General features: G+C 40.6%; 1 protein-coding gene and 1 pseudogene across 7 annotated transcripts in view; one reads left to right on the forward strand and one right to left on the reverse strand.

Moving 5' to 3' along the window:
- Dock3 (dedicator of cytokinesis 3) overlaps positions 1-17,292 on the reverse strand; it is a 389,362-nt gene that overhangs the window by 25,098 nt on the left and 346,972 nt on the right. For all 7 annotated transcript variants that reach the window (XM_085689689.2, XM_085689687.2, XM_085689686.2 and 4 more), the window contains 5 exons: positions 17,190-17,283; positions 10,727-10,875; positions 9,263-9,349; positions 7,709-7,813; positions 188-329 (listed from right to left, as the gene is read on the reverse strand). In XM_085689689.2, coding sequence (XP_085545815.1) covers positions 188-329; positions 7,709-7,813; positions 9,263-9,349; positions 10,727-10,875; positions 17,190-17,283 — 577 coding nt within the window. The remainder of the gene's footprint in view (positions 1-187; positions 330-7,708; positions 7,814-9,262; positions 9,350-10,726; positions 10,876-17,189; positions 17,284-17,292) is intronic.
- LOC146894674 (uncharacterized) lies at positions 4,130-5,304 on the forward strand (annotated as a pseudogene).

A 17,292-nucleotide genomic window follows, 5' to 3' on the forward strand; every position in this document is an offset into this window, starting at 1 on the left:
ACTGCCTCTTAGGAGGACTGAGTATCTTGCTAAATGTGGGTTTAATGGTAAAGCTACACCTAGATTTGGGATGACAAGTAACCTAAATAAAAATAGAAGGGCAGCCACAAGGTAGAGGAATGGATGGTGGTGGGACTTACATCTCAGGATCCCGGCCCTTCCCACTCTACCAAGTTTCAAAAGATACACTGAGCATCACACTGTAGGATGGCATCATCAGGATGGTTGGGGTGCTGCATAGCAACGGCCTGTGGGAACTCACTGAGCATCCTCTGCTGGAAGGCTTCCAGCCTCTCGTAGTCATGACCACGGCACACATATTCTTTGTTCTGCCAAAAACATGAAAGTACATTCTATGCCTTGCATGTGCCTGCCTCCATTTCTACATAGCGGCAGTTCTTCATGCATAAATATACCCTAGGAACCTCCTTTGTACTAGACCTAGGAACAGGTACAGGGCACAGTACTCAGTCCCTGTCTTAAGAGAAATTACAGTTGAGAAGGGAGAGGGACAGATGAGATGATTGCTCTGTGGTGTTGTAGTCCTAGGGAGAATGTATAGGCATTCAGGAACTTGGGGGAAGGAGGGATACTCTACCTGGGAAAGGTAAAATTTTCTAAAAGCCCTGAAAGGCCCACTTGGTTGGTCTACTATAGAAGAGTGGGAATAAGCAAACTGCATATGATAACAACCCAAGTAACAGCCAAACTATGAGAAAGCATAGATTGAAATAATGTATGTTTGTAGAACTGGTGAGAAGGTGGCTGGGGAGACAAGCAGGTGCGTGTTAAGAAGTGAGTGCCACGAGTGCAGACAATTTTAAATTAGGAGTGATCATGTGTACCTAAACATTGTACTATTGGTGTCAATTACTTATTAAACTTGATAAATCCTTTTGGCATCAGAAAAAAATTTATATCATTCTCTCTATAAATAGTACAAATGACAATCTTTCTCTCCTTCCTTACCTTTCTTAGTCTCAATATACAGTCCAGGTTAGTCTTGAACTATAGGTGATCCTCCTGACCCAGCCTCCTGCATTCTGGGGTTACAGACATGCATACATTTGGTTTGTGTTAGGTCTTAGTTTTTCTCTTTATGGGCTGAAGTTTCCTTGTAAACAAGACACCCTTAACTCCTGTTGCTCTATCTACCTCACAGCTGGTCATGTATGAATAGCTAGAAACTCCAATCAAATCTACTAGGAGGAGGGCTAGAAAGATGGTTCAATGGTTTAAGAGCTCTTGCTGCACAACCATGAGGAACAGAGCTCAGATCCTAGCACTAATGTAACATTTGGGTGTCCTAAACATAGCTGTAACCTCAGCTCTGAGGTAAGCAGAGACAGGGTAACTACTGGGGTTTGTTGTCTTCAAGTCTAGTGGAAAACATGTAAGATCCAGGTTCAGGAGAGATCCTATCTCAAGGGAATAGGGAAAGAGGGATTGAGGAGGACACCTGACATGCCTTTTTGACCTCTATGTATGTGCACGCATACCAACACACTTACACAGACACAGACACTCACACAAATAAAAATTTAAAAGCCAACGAGTCACACTGCCTACCTAGCTGGCTTACCACATCATTTCAGCAAGTCACATCTGACATCAGGATCCCTTTTTGACATGTCTTTGTGAAAAGGGGGGAGTTTTAAGGGGAAGTAAAGAAGAAAAAGAAGAGAGACAGAAGAAGGGGCACAGCATCCTAATGACAGCTATACACTTTGTGGGGCAGAGCTGATCACAGGTAAGGCTTTGGAGGACCTCAACCTATCTTATTCTTATCTCGAATAAGACTGAGTTACATATGTGGATGAATCAGAATGGAAAACTATTTCCAGTAAAGACTCCAAAGACTACAGAGCTCAAGTCCTTATATAAAGGTGTAACTTCATATATAAGCATAACATATTTTCCTGTATACTTCAAATCATATTTAGGGTACTTAAAAATACCAGGATGTAAGTTCCTCTCTCTCTCTCTCTCTCTCTCTCTCTCTCTCTCTCTCTCTCTCTCTCTCTCTTTCTCTCTCTCTCGGTTTTTTGAGACAGGGTTTCTCTGTGGCTTTGGAGCCTGTCCTGGAACTAGCTCTTGTAGACCAGGCTGGCCTCGAACTCACAGAGATCCACCTGCCTCTGCCTCCCGAGTGCTGGGATTAAAGGCGTGCAACTACCACCACCCAACCTCAGGATGTAAGTTCTATAAAATTGTTGTTTTACTGTATTATTTAGGAATGACAACATGGAAAAACAAGTTTGTATACATTTGGTACAGGTGACACCCCCAAGTATGTTCTGTCCTTGGTTGGTTGAATCTGCAGAAGTGGAACCCATGGACATAGAGGACTGATTGCATCTTTAAAGCACTGGCTTTGTCAACATTCACTAACATACACATAATCCCCACAAGCATCTGTTTATAAATCAAGTGAAGAGAAACAGGAATTCTTCTAAGAAAGGAGGGCTGGATGTTTTCCTTTCTCCTTTAAGATTGGTAGATAATCATAATTGTGAGGTGGGGAGGCAGACAACCCAGAGAAACCAAGCTAAGTGAGCTGAAGGGGTGGTGAGGAGTAGCTAAACCTTAGGGGAAGGACCAGGAAGAGGAAGGCACACAAGTGCTGACGTTGAGGCTGGCTACTGGTTTCTATCACTTGTATACAAATGCAAGCATCCCCACAAAAAGATCTAGCTGCCACTACTTTGCACTGTGTCATCTACTTCCACTTGACACAACTGAGCAGCTTAAGGAAAGGAAGATATAAGGTTAAGGCAGGGAAATCTGTATGCTTCAATCAGCTAACAGGTACTACTCTCTATAAGCAGGAGGGATGGGCTGACAAGTGTTACTTCCTAACATTCTTTGTTTTTCTCCCATTACTGCAGACCTTTGCAACCACAGTGAAGAGTCAGACTCCTACTGGCAAGCGCAGAATACAGGTTCTATGCCTGGTCCTTCTTGTCCAAACGTGCTAAGAATCTGAGACACTGTATGTTCTGTGACATGTACATGAAGAGTTAAATGTGAGCCCGAACCTGATAGGGTATTCTTGCTTGGGAGACAGAAACATGAGACAACAGATATTGTTTATTGCCTGCCTCTGCTTCCCGAGTGCTGGGACTAGAGATGTGCCCCACCACTGCCTGGCTCCTTTTACCTCTTTTATTGACCTGTAGTTCAACTATTCTTTTTTTTCCTGTTTTTGGAGACAGGGTCTCATGTAGCTCACACTGGCCTCAAATTCACTATGTACCTAAGGATGACCTTAAACTTTTGATTCTCCTGCCTTCACCTCCCAAGTGCTAGGATTACAAGAGTGCATTCCTACATTTTGCTTCCACTGTTACTTATTTAGACAGGGTCTCCCTGTTGAAGAGCCTAGACTGTTCTAGAACTTACTATGTAGCTCAGGCTGGCCTTTCCTTGCAATCTGCCTGCATGAGGTTCCAAGTAAGCATAAATCACCACACCAGACGATTAGAGAATCTTCTGAGATGCCTGTCCTGAATGGTCATTACATATCAATAAGCCTAGCCAGTCCTCAAAAAAATTTCTCTTTGGGACAGACTTGGAATCTTCATAGAAATAATTATTAAGCAGAAAGAGTTTTCTGTCCCTCATATATATATATATATATATATATATATATATATATATATAATTTACTTTTAGCTAAGAAAGAGTAATTCCTAGAAAAAGTGAAAGCTGACCTGTTTTATATCCGAAGTATAGATGTAGATGTCCTGGACTTAGTAGGATGGGTCGCTTCCTGTCCTCCAATTCTTAGGGAACCAGCAGACTCTTACTATTATATTAAACTTGTTAGTGCTCACTGGTTAAAGCAATTTTCCCAAGGAGATCTTAAATATTTTAAAGGAGTTCAGTGATCTTTCCCATCTGTTGGCTGAAGTTTGTGGACATAGAAATTTACTAAGATACTGGAACTGGGGGCAATCAGAGCAGTTTTAGTGCATTGCAGCGCCAGTGCTCATTCAAAGGGACAGCTTTACTTAAGTCATATGAGAATAAATGTCAACGAAATACAGCCTAGAGACGGGATAACTACTGGATCAAATGGTTTGCACTTGAATACATAAACAGTCACATACCCACTTTGGGCTGAGCCATGGCAAATGTTCTGCAACAGCCTGACTTCTACACCACTTCCCATGTAAGGTTCGACCCCTTCCACTTTGTCTCTCATTCCCAGACTTACCAAAGTGAATGCAGATTCCCCAGAAAATGACAGTACAGGAATGGAATGGAACTGGACAGAAGTTACTATGGAGAAGACAAAGCTAGGGAAGACAACCAGGTGCTGTAAAGGAGACTATAAGCTTGTTTCCTGATGATGGCATTTTTTTTCCCCTGAAGGAAAACTACAGTAGTCCGGGATCTGTGGATTGCTCTGCTGATGACATTATCAAAGATATAAACAGCAACAATTTGGAAAGTCTGCTCTAAGATACTGAAGCTGCTAGGAAATTGCTTTCTAGGGAAAAGTCCCCATGGCAACATAATCTAGGAAGGGTTGATTTCAAAATTTGTGTCCTTCTTGAGCAGAACTGATTACAGTTCCTTTCTGTTTGAATCTGTTTCGGTGCTAGCACTGCTTATGGGAAATCAGAATGTGGTTAACTCTGTTGGCATTTTTCCAGGCTCACATTAGGAAGCAGCTATATGGACTGGTGGAAATGTTTCAAGTGGTGGTTTAGTTCTCTTAGACACGCTTACCAATTGTGGTTGATCTACCATTAGTTTGCTGCAGTTCCTGATACACTGTATTTCATCTGTGGGATTAGTATAATCCTACCTGGACACCTTCAAATACTTGTCCCTTTAAGAATCCTTCACACCCATTAGATGCTGTTGAACAAATTTTTCCTACTTTTACTTCATCTCCTACATCATGAAGATACAGAAGCAGAAGCATTAGCTGGGATGTTTCCTACCTTGCTTATGATCCAAACAATGAAATGGCCATGCGCACAGGAGTTGTGCTTCCACTTATGAAGCTTCTAGGATCTGTTGAATTTCAAACTCTAACTCCCATGCTAAAAGCTATGAGACCATTGTTTCTAGAACAGATGAGCAGACTTAAGTTATGGTAAATGCAGGACTATTTGCCATATTTCTCAGCTTGCTAACCAATAACATTCATAAGGAAGTGACAGGGACAATGTTGAGCATCACAGATGGCTGTCAGGACCAGGAACAAGATTTATACATTATGGATTAGTCTCATTTTTCATTGGTATTCTCTATAAGGCAGAGTTTAAGATACAAAAGGAAACTGTCTAGGCTGTGACCATATGAGTGGTGGAAGGGTTGCACAGATTGTATGCTCCACTTACTGTGCCTCAATAGACCAACTAAGGAATTTTTTTTAACTGTGAAAGATTCTCAAAACATACTAGTTATTCTGAACCATTTCAATTATCTTTCAGCCTACAGAGAAACTTGGTATAGTGATTTAAAAATATATGGAGGCTTAGACAAGATTAAGGCTCTTTAAAGCCATAAAAATAAGTTTATGGACAAGATGTTATCAAGCTTAATTGAGAAATATTTCTTGAGTAGAATAAGTCCAAGAGCTGGGGATCCAGCTTAGTTAATAGAGCACCTGCCTAGCACGAACAAAGTCTTGGGTTTGGTTTGCATTGCACAAGATCACATTCTCAACTCTCAGGAGGTAGAAGCAGGATGACCAGGAGGAGTTCAAAGGCAGTCTCAGCTACATAACTAGTTCAAAGCCAGGTTGGATAATGTGAGACCCTGTCTCAAAAACCAAAACCAAACAAAAAGAGGATCAAAGTGTGTCAGAAACTACTTCTGAATGCTTTACTTTCTAAATTCAGGACAGTACTAACACCTTAAACTTAAATATTACAGCTGAGATATTAAGTTGCCTGCTTTTATGTATGTTTAACATATGTATTAACATATGTATTATATATGTTTAACATAAGTTTTTCCTATTATTCCTTTAACACAACATTTTTTTTTTTTTGGTGGATGAGGTCTGTGTAGTGCAGGCTGGCCTGAAACTTATGATCTTTCTGCCTCCATTTTCAAAATACTGGGTTTATAGGTGTGCGTCATGATTTCTGCCTTAACAATTCTCTTATAATGTGGTTTGTTACTGTGTTATTAAAAAATTAAACTATATTTGAACAACAGTTCCAAACGATACATAGTATATGAAACCTGACCCTGAATGAATTTCTTATTTCTATGCATAACCTCATATATTGTAGTGAATTGTAAATAAAGATGAAATTCTGCTCTTTACTTCACAATGGCTTACCTACTGTCACTAGATGTATGCACAAGTTATCCTTCTGCACTGTGAGTGTACATTCTAGATCATTAATTTGGACATTTTTCTCCCATTGAAAGAGAGAAGTTGTTGTTGTTATCTTGTGTCATGGAAATGGCTTCTTAGTCTTTCATAGCTAAACTTAGTTATTAGAAATTTCACAGGAACCTGAGAACTAAGTGTACTATCTGTCATCTAGGTTCTTTTAAGATGACAATTCTTCATCCTGCCTATATGGGTTACAGTGCATTCAAAGGGAAAAAAAAACACACCATTTTAGACAAACGCCCAAGAGATATGCCTACTGTTAAGATCAGGGCTATCTATACTAATGCTATTGGCTAAGATGAGTTACAGTGAAGGTTCCAGGCACTAGAGGCAGAAGTTGGAAAGAACCTATATAGGAGTTTTTAGGCACTAGTCACTTCCTGACACGTTCCTAGTAAACATAGAATAATACTGCAGATTAAAATAGAATTGAACGTGACAGTCAGTATTGTTAAATAAGGCAAATGTTTTTGATTAACTGATCAGTTCTTTGGAAAGAAGTAGTCAATAAAATACAGGAAATTGAAAGGTGAGTATACAGGTGTTAAGTGAATTACATGTATAATATAAATGTTCCTTGTGGGCTATGGAGATGGTTTAGTTGGTACCTGTGGTGCAAGAATGAGGCCCTAAGCTTGGATCCCCAGAATCTATGTAAAAAGCTGGTCATGGATGTATGCACATCTAACCTTAGCACCAGTAATGTGAAGGTTGATAGATTCATGAAACTCACTGGCCACACAGACTAATGGGATTAATGAACTTCAGGCTTTCAAAAATAAGATGAAGAAGGTAGAGAAATGTCTTAGCAGTTAAGAGCACCTACTGCTTTTGCAGAGGATCTGAGTTAATTTTCTAGTACACACATCAGAAAGCTCACAACTCTCTGTAACTCCAGTCACACAGGGATATAATGACTCTTCTAGGCTCTGCAGGCATGTGCACTCTTATATACATACTTTCTCCTTCTCTCCATTCCCCCTCTATTTTTCTTAAAATTAATACATATATTAACCCCAGTACTCCAGAAGCAGAGACAGGCTGTGAGTTTGAGGCCAGCCTGGTCTACAAGAGCTTGCTTCAGGACAGGCTCCAAAACTACAGAGAAATTCTGTCTTGAAAAACTAAAATAATAATTATAATAAAAATAATACATATAAACTTAAAAAAATAAAGTGGAAGGTGATGGAGGAAAGACACCTGCCATCTACCTCTGACCTTAATATGCATGTGTGAACATGTGTATATACCAACAAAGAATACACTTCCTATCCACCATCACCACTACCCCCATCACACACACTTAAAAAATTATTATGACCACTTGAATGAACTTACCCGAAGAAAGAAAGGAAACTTCCTGCCATAAAAGCCAACCCGGAAGAACTCAGGCTCCAGGCGTTGCTGCTCTATAATATTGTCATAGTAGCTGGCCTCCATTTTCTGTTAACAATAAAGGTGTGGTTGTTATCCAAAGCAAGTTCTCCTAGGCTCAACTAGACATTGTCTGCTAGAGACAGGTCATGGTAATTCAATCTGGGAAACAAAGAAGTAAACCCTTAGACACTACCAGCCTCTCTCTGGGGAACTGCATCATCGAGGAGGAAAGCCCTCTGTCCGTCTTCACTGCCATCTACAAGCCTGCCTACTACATTTTGTGAGGTTGCTCTCAATAGTTTCCCTGGGCATGGACCCAGATCCATGGAGATCTGAGGCCTGAACTTGAGAGGTAAATATTTAACATGAATTTGAATGGCACTCGCTACACCATCTGATCCTTGACTAGGGCTGCTGGGAGCCCTACAACTCTCACTACCACTGTATGTCAGTCCATCTGCATCTACTCTTATTCACTGGAATTAAGACACTACTAACTACTGTGAGGAAGCCTCAATTGCGAATATCACTGATGTTGGTTCCAATTTAGGAGATTTTAAATTTGAAAAGATAACTAATATTCATGTCTAACATTACAAAGTCAGCAAGTTTTTTAGTATGGCTATTCTGGTTTCAAATTTAAGCATCTTTAGTTAGTAGCCCTCAAACATGAGCCAAAAAGCTACTTTTGAGAATCATGTCCAAATCCTAATCTAGATCAGAGATTTCTGGTCTTTGCTCAAATGTCTTAGCCACAGACGGGGGTATAGTAGATGATACTCTGAAACCACTATTCTTTCTCTGATGATGAAATAAGAACATATTGTGATTTAGAAGATAGCACTGGCAATAAGTAAAGACTTTACAAAGACTTTCAAAGTCCATGGGACATTTGATGTGATTTTTGAATATTTTGCTCTAAAGAAGGGAGCAAGGACAAAGTGCTTAAATAACTACAAGATGCAGTGGGGAAAGCTCTTATAATTAGGTGCTGGTGAGCTATAAAAGCATTTGCTGGCAGCACAAGCCTGGTGATCTGGGTTTGCTCTCCAGAACCCATGTAAAGTTAAAAGAATGAACCCCACAAAGTAGTCATCTCACTCTACACATCATGTATGCCTACCTTATATCACGCACACCCACAAAAAATAAATTAAAAAATTTATATATCACTGAACAAAGCAGTTTCATGAAAAACTTCTTCATATGCATGAAGAAGTTCTAGGTTGTACACATGGGCATATGCATGCATGCATGTGCATGTGCACACACATACAGAAATCACTATTCTAACATGCCTTCTCCTTTCCCTGAATACAAGTAGCTTTTAGGGTTCAGATCATAAAGTGACCTATCAGGTATGTGCTTTTGTTCTGCAGTCAGACAGTATCTTGAGGGCAGAAATCTAGACTCTGTTCATGGTAATAAGCTAAGAGCTTTGGGCATCACTTAAAAACTGATGCCAGAAGCCCAGGAGTCTTTGGTCAGTCATATGGTGGAAGAGACAAAGCTTACCCGAATCCAGCTGAGGCTCTGATAATCATAGAGGCTCTCATACTGACATGCCAGCTCTCTACACAGAGGGATTCCAAACTCCCAGCTCTGGATAAAAGACAGGAACAGGGCTTCAGCACCTCAGGCATTCTAGGAATGGTTAAGTCCACATTGAACATATGAAAGACTAAAATAAAAGGCTAGCTCCAACTCATGTATTAAAAGGAACACAATCTTCAAAACCAATTTATATAGAGTAACACACAACATTGTTGTTTTCTAGCTCATGCAGAGCTTTCTAGTTTTTGCTCAAATGTCTTAGCTTCTTGATGTGAGAGTCCCCTCTGTATGCTGTGAATACCATTAGTTAATAAAGAATCTACTTTGGGCCAATTGCAGCACAGAATAGGGCAAGGTGGAAATTCTAAGCAGATAAAGGAGGAGAGAGTAGGTAGAGTCAGGGAGAAGCCATGTAGCTGCCACAAGAGACAGATGCCGGATGCCAGACAAAACCTTACCAGTACGCCACAACCATGTGCTGATACATAGATTAATAGAAATGTTTAAGATATAAGAGCTAGCCAGTAGGATGCATGAGCTAATAGGTGAAACAGTATTATAATAATATAGTTTCTGTGTGGTTACTTCGGGTCTGGGCATCCAGGAAATGAACACACAGCAGCAGTCAACAGCTTCTATGCCTCTCTTGACTGCTTTTAGAAGAAGAGGTACTTCTTAGTATGTTTTGGTCTGCTGTTTTATGTTATCTCTTAAAAATATATTTGCTTTTTTGTTGTATTAGTCTATATTAGAAGATAAACTGCATAAGGGAGAAAGCTATGCTTATGTACTTTATTTTCAGATGCTAGAACAATAGTGGGTATGGCAGCTACTCAGTATTTCTTTAATAAGTTAATAAAGGGATTATGAACCTTTGAATAGGGATCAATTGAGTTAAAAAAATTATGGCAATCAAGCAGAAAGGAGCTGTCAAAGATCTGGCAGTAGGCCCAGCACTTTTCTTTTATGAAAACACTATAACTTTAGGCTTCAGATTATCTTTGCCTACTTGGAGAATAGATTGTTCCTGTGATGCAGTTCCTGTTACAGCAAGAGGGCCATCTAACAGGTACCTGAAGGTTTTAGTGAACTTCATTCTAATCAACTGTACATTTCCTTCCTTTTTTTCCTTTTTGTGGTACTGAGGACTGAACCCCCCAGGACCTGTGAAAGCTGGGTAAGTTCTTTACCACTGAACTACATTTTCATCTTCCTCTCATTATTACTGTATTTTCTTTCTCTTGGGTACTTAGAAACACTACTTTACATGATATTTAGTTCAGTTTATTCTTCCCAGCTTCCAAATACTAATTCAAACTTATACACGATGAACTTAGATACCTTTCACCAACCTCAGCTATCACAAAGATGTCACACAGTACAGCAGTAGTTAAGGGTCTGAAGGTCTTGCTTTCTGACAATTACCTTGCCTTTGTTGAAGTAGTGGATGATCTTCCTACACAGTCCCTCTTTCCGTTGCCACTCAGTCTGGGATGGGTAGTGTAGAAACTCCCGTAGTGGCCTATCTTCCCATTGCAGTAGCTCACAGTAAAGAAGCAGGGTGAATGCAGCCTCTGCAGGGATAGACAGCATAGGGCTCAGGGCTTCCTCTGTGGACCAAGGAAGAGCTGAGCAAGAATATCAGAGCAAGGCATGGGTAGCACAAATTAGGAATACTAGATACCAAAAATCAGACTAATGGATGGTCTAAGCTAATAACTCTTGTTCACAGAATGAAGGAGCCAAAAATGCTGTTAGTACCTGGTTACCTGTTTTGAGTTCCAGATAAAGAATAAAGAAAGGTTCACATATGGAAACTTACTAGTTTAGAAGTTTCTTAAAATATATACAAATATGATAGGAATTTAAATGGAGTAATTATATAATGGGGGAGATGATGCTCCAATTAGACATCTTATGCCACCAAGTAAAACCTCCAGGGCCAGGAATGAATTATATCTTATTGAATAGTTGGTCAAAGGAGTCCCATAGGACCTCCTAAACATCACAGGCTACTATTGGTTATTTTCCACAACCTAACAGTGAGGCTCTATTGCTGAAGATACTACTTACATTATCAAACATTGCAGAAATGGAGCTGGAGCCCAACTAGAAGCATCACCCCCTACTAACTAGCATTCGTGTTGCTGGAAGGTATTCTATACATTACCAGAGATAAAAAGTAATCATCAATACCACCCAGCTACAAACCCTGTGGCCACCAACAGCAACCTGCCTGTAAGATGTACTGGTGCAATAGTGGCAAGAATTTTAGGGAAATAACCAACTATTTTTTGATTGGATTTAAGGCCCATTCCATGAGACAGAATCCATATCTGATACTACTCAAGTGGCCAAGAATTGAGACTAGACCTGGGAGAAAATCTACAATATTTTTTCTTCTAAAGAAACATAGCAATAAAATGACTCATAATGACATATTACAACACCCACAGATCACTCAATCCTCGTTAGAGAAGTTTTTTCTTCCAGTGGATAGTAATTAACACAGAGACCAACAACTGAACAATATAATAGAGAGTGAGATACTTTGGAGGACTCAGCCTTAAACAAGATGCCTTCATCAAACCCCTCCCCTCAAGGCTCAGGGATCCATGTTGAAGAAGAGGTGGAAAGATTATAAAAGCAGAAGTGATGAATGACTTCAAGGAAGCAGCATCTTCCAGACCCAACAGCACTGATGCACATATGACCTTAAGAGACTGTGACAGCAGTCAAACCAGACAAAGTTCCAACTCTGAGAAGAAGAGGTGGACACAAAAGTTCCATGCCTAACCAAGAAGCATTTGCAATTGATACTTACTGGGAAATGGGAAATTAGTTTTCTAAATTGGTACCTCACTCGGTGTATCAACTACACTCCAGCATAGGTCTTATGCCTAGAAGTAGTTGCCAGTGCAAAACAGACTCCATGTTTGGTTTTTAGTGGGGAACTTTTTGTTTCATTTTGTTTTGCTAATTTTTGTCTTAAGTTTTTTTTGTTTGTGCTTTCATTGTTTTTGAGAGGGAGAGATGGAGAGGGAGAAGGAAAGGAGATGGAGAGCGAAGAGAGAGGGTAGAGGGAGAGACAGAGACAGAACGAGCATGAGTGCATACATTTGGATGGGTAGGGAGGGAAGAAGGATCTGGGAGGAATTGGGACAGGAAAGAATATGATCAAAATATATTTATGAAAAAGTTTTTTGTTTTTTTTAAAGAATGGTCCAGCTACTTTAATACTTTAAGGCTATGCACAGTTGTCTTGCTTTGGGTGACACAGACACTTGAGAGCTCTTAGGTTCCTTTCTGTTCATTTTGCTCGGGCTTTCTTTCTAACCTTCCTAGAATTGGTTTTATCTGGTGAGTACTAATTCATCAAGACTTCCCCTAGCACTGCTTAATCTACTCTTTCCTACTGTTCTATCTAAGAGGATAGGTATTCTATCCTCTTATTGTTACTGTTTCTAAAAGGATGAAAGTTATGGAATGTGAGCAGGTATTGACTATGGGATGAGTCTGGAGCTGGAGAATCTACTCTGTTGGAATTTGCTGATACTGGTCTCAGACTGTAGGCCTAGCAATATTTTATATGTGGAACAGTTAGTGATAGTTGCATAAAAACACAGCATCCTTTGATGTTTAGTGTAAATTACAAGCAATAAGTCACTCTGAATTACAACCATAGTCCAGAGCCCTATGGACTATGAAAAATTCTTTTTCTGAAGAATTCTTTTTCTTCTTCTGTTTGGCAATTTTAATAGCATTCCCCCACTAGCAAGCTAATAATTCTAGCTTCTGCCCAGATTTGTAGGTCATCCTAAAAAGTGCTCACATGATTATAAAGAATTTCATTTCTAATCATCTTGTGATCCATTTCCAGTTTTCACTGATCCACTCTCTGAACTTCTCATTCTTCTCTCTCTACTTGTGCCGTGACACTGACATTTCCTACCAGGCTCTCTTTATGAAACTTGGAGAACTGCAGGAAGCCTTTATCATCTTAATTGTGACGCCTAGCCATACGTCAACAAACTAGAGTTACTGAAAGAGGGGCACCTAACTTGAGAAAATGCCTCCATAAAATCTGTCTGTAAGGCATTTTCTTAATTAGCAATTGATGGGAGAGGGCCCAGCCCTTTGTGTGTGGTTTCATTTCTGGACAGGTGGTCCTGGATTCTACAAGGAAGCAGGTTAAGTAAGCTAGGGCAAGCAAGCCAATAAGCAGCACCCCATACATGGCCTTTGCATCAGCTCCTGCCTCCAGGTTCCTGCCTTGTTTCAGCTCCTGTCCTGACTTCCTTCAAATATGAACAGAAATGCGGAAGTGTAACCCAAATAAACACTTTCCTTCCCAACCTGCTTTTTGGTCATGGTGTTTTGTGGCAGTGACAGAAACCCTAAGATCCTTGTCTATATTATTTTTACATTAACACCTACAGCTACAAAATACCAAGTATATTACTTCTCTGTTCACATCCATGACTCAGTCTCTTAAGTAACAGCTTAGCCCTTGAGTTTAGCAAATGTCTATAGTAATATATAAAATTTATTTTTATATTTTAATTAATTATTTATTCTTATGTATATGGATTTAACTTTTTTCTTTATTCTTTATGTCTTTCACATCATGCATTTCCATCCCATTCATCTCTCTGTCTCTTTGTATCCATCCTCTGTCCTTGCAACTCGCCCCACAATAAAATAAAATTTAAGAGACAAAAAAGAAAGAATCTCATCATGGAAGCTGTAGTGTGATACAGTGAGTCACATGGTAAATCCTTTTATCCGCATAGCCTTACTTGCAAGTGTTCATTGCAAAGTCATTGGTCTGGCTTGAGGCTTCTGGTTTCTCAATGCTGAACACTCACTGGAACTCCTTTTGGCTATTCTGTTGTTGCCCTGTATTGTTGAGGTCCTGCAGTTTTGAGTCTGCAGGACCAGTCCCTTCACATGCCAGCAGATCACAGATGGGATGATGTTGGAGTGGGCCAACTCATAGACCTAGTTCTGTGCCTGGGTGATTGTAGGTCTGGTCAGCAGACCAGCTCTCCCTTGTCCTTACCTTGTCCTTTACTGCCCTGGCTAGTACACCCTTTGCAGTAAGGAACAAGGGGCGGGGCCAGTTCTCCTGCTTTCAGGTCCTCAGGGTTGGTTCACCCACACCTACACCTTCAGGGTCAGTTCGACTGTGCTGTCCAGGCATAGCTAGGGATCACTCTCATAAGCGCTGCAGCTGATGGCAGGGCCAGCTGGGCAGGACCAGCTCTCCCCTTCTTATGACTTCAGTACCAGCATGCATGGATGTTGTGTCTGCATGTATGTTTGTGAATCACATGTGTGTAGTGCCTGCAGAAGACCAAAGAGTGAGCTGGTGCCCCTGGGGGCTGGAGTTACAGATGGTTGTAAGATATCAAATAAGTGATGGAAACCAAACCTGGGTCCTCTGGAAGACCAGGCAGTGCTCTTAATCACTGAGCCATCTCTCTAGCCTAATACAAGAAACTGAAGAAACTCTTTCCTTTCACTATGCTTTCAGAGTTGTTCACACCAAGATTAGTAGGTATAAAGCACAGTAAATTTAGTCATGCTATTCAAAGTAATATAATTTCTCCTAAAATATTCATTCATCATCCATCCATCCACCATTCATTCATCTATTTATTTGGTTTTTCGAGACAAGGTTTCTCTGTGTAACAGTCCTGGCTATCCTGGAACTAGCTCTTGTAGACTAGGCTGGCTGCAAACTCACAAGAGATCCACCTGTCTCTACCTCCTGAGGGATTTGATGAAGACATCCAATTTAAGTCTGAGTCCTCCAAAGCAATATATAGCAAGCTGACAGCCAACATCAAATTAAATGGAGAGAAACTCAATGCAATTTCACTAAAATGAGAAACAAGATAAAGGTTGTCCACTCTCTCCATATCTATTCAACATAGTTCTTAAAGTTCTGGCTAGAGCAGTAAAACAGCAAAAGTAGATCAAGGGAATTCAAATTGGAAAGGAAGAAGTCAAACTTTTGCTATTTGCAGATGATATGATAGTGTACATAAGTGATCCCAAAAACTCTACCAGGGAACTCCTACAACTGATAGAATGGCAGGATACAAGATCAACCAAAAAAAAAATCAGTAGTCCTCCTATATACAAATGATAAAGAAGCCGAGAAAGAAAGCAGAGAAACATTGCCCTGCACAATAGCCACAAATAACCATCCTGAGTGAGGTAACCCAGGCCCAGAAAGATGAACATGGTATGTACACACTCGTAAGTGGATACTAGCTGTAAAGAATATTGAGCCTATAGTTTATGATCCTAGAGAAGCCAAGTAACAAGGTGAACCCTAAGAAAAACATACATAGATACACCTGGAAAGGGGAAATAGACAAGACTGCCTGACAAAATTAGGAGCTCTGGGATGGGGGGAGAAGGGAGGGTGGAAGGGGAAGAAGAGAGGAGAAGGGGAGGGCTGGGGAGAGCTTGAGGGAATGAGATAGTTGAGATGGAAGAAGGACAGATATGAGAGAAAGGAAAGAGATATCTTGATTGGGGGAGCCATTATGGGATTAGCAAGAAACCTGACTTGAGAAAAATTCCCAGGAATCCACAAAGATGATCCCAGCTAAGACCCTAAGCAATAGAGGAGAGGGTGTCTGAATTGACCTTATTCTGTAGTCAGACTGATGATTATCTTAAATATTACCATAGAACCTTTGTCCAACCACAGATGGAAACAGAGGCAGAGACTCACATCGGAACACTGGACTGAGCTCCCAAGGTCTAGTTGAAGAGTGGAAGGAGTGAGAATATGAGCAAAGAGGTCAAGACCATGAGGGGTTTATCCATTGAGACAGTTTGCCTGAGCTAATGAGAGCTCACCAACTCCAACTGGACTGGGAATGAACAAGCATAGGATCAAACTAGTTCCTCTGAATGTGGTTGACAGTTGCATGACTGGGGCAGACTGAGGGGCCACTGGCAGTGGCACTGGGATTTGTCTCTACTACATGTACTGACTTTTTTGGGATCCCATTCTCTTTGGATGTATACCTTGCTCAGCATAAATATAGTGGGGAGGGCCTTGGACTTTCCACAAGGCAAAGTGCCTTACCCTCTCAGGATTAGAAAGGGGTGGGGTAGGAGGGTGTGTGGAGGGAATGAGAGGAGAAGAGGAAGTGGGAATTTGGATTGGTATTTTTTTAAGAAATAAAAAAAGAAAAAAAAAACAGCAACAACAAGAAAAAGAATAGGGCTTGGTCACCGGAGAAAAGATGGTTCTTTAGGGGAATATGGTACAAGGAAATCACACAGAACATTCATGCATGCATCCTTCCTCTTCATTCTAAGATGCTCTCAGCAAACACATCATGACAGACACTTTGCATAGACTGTAGACATAAAGAAAAAGCTCACATCTGGCCTGTCAAGAAGATTAATGCTGTCCACACTCTGTACTGGGAGCTCAGTGTAAGAGCTGGCATGTAGATGCAGAGGAGTCAAATCTACCAGTGAGCTCTAGAAGTTCCAGGATTAGGAGGCATTCCTTTGCTACAGTCTTGGTTACTTTCAGCTTTGTTACATAAGCAAAGTTATATTTCTGAGGAGTGACCAAACTTCAAATGTTCTGAACCTGCTGCACCAGCATTTGGAATTTACTCTTGAGTTCTCAGAGACATGAAGAGGAGCAAAGGTGAGTGGAACAGTCCCAGACAGTAGAGGGCATGTATAGAGCACATGTCAGGAAGAACAAAAATGTCACCTGCTTCGGACAGGAGTGAGGGACCCGACACTGCTGAGATCTGGCAGATATCATTCTGAAGCCTTTCTCTGTATAGTCCCCATGTCTGTCCTAATGGGAAGACACAGTTCTTTCCTTTCTCTGACTCACCTGTGTAGTTTTCAGCCTGTAAGTGCATGTCACAAAGCTTATGGATGTATCGGATATACATTTCCTCTTTGTTAATCTCAGATTTGTAAAAGTTCTGTAAGAG

Source organism: Myodes glareolus, chromosome 4 (genome assembly GCF_982192425.1).
Source record: "Myodes glareolus chromosome 4, mMyoGla1.1, whole genome shotgun sequence".
NCBI classification, from domain to species: Eukaryota; Metazoa; Chordata; class Mammalia; order Rodentia; family Cricetidae; genus Myodes; species Myodes glareolus.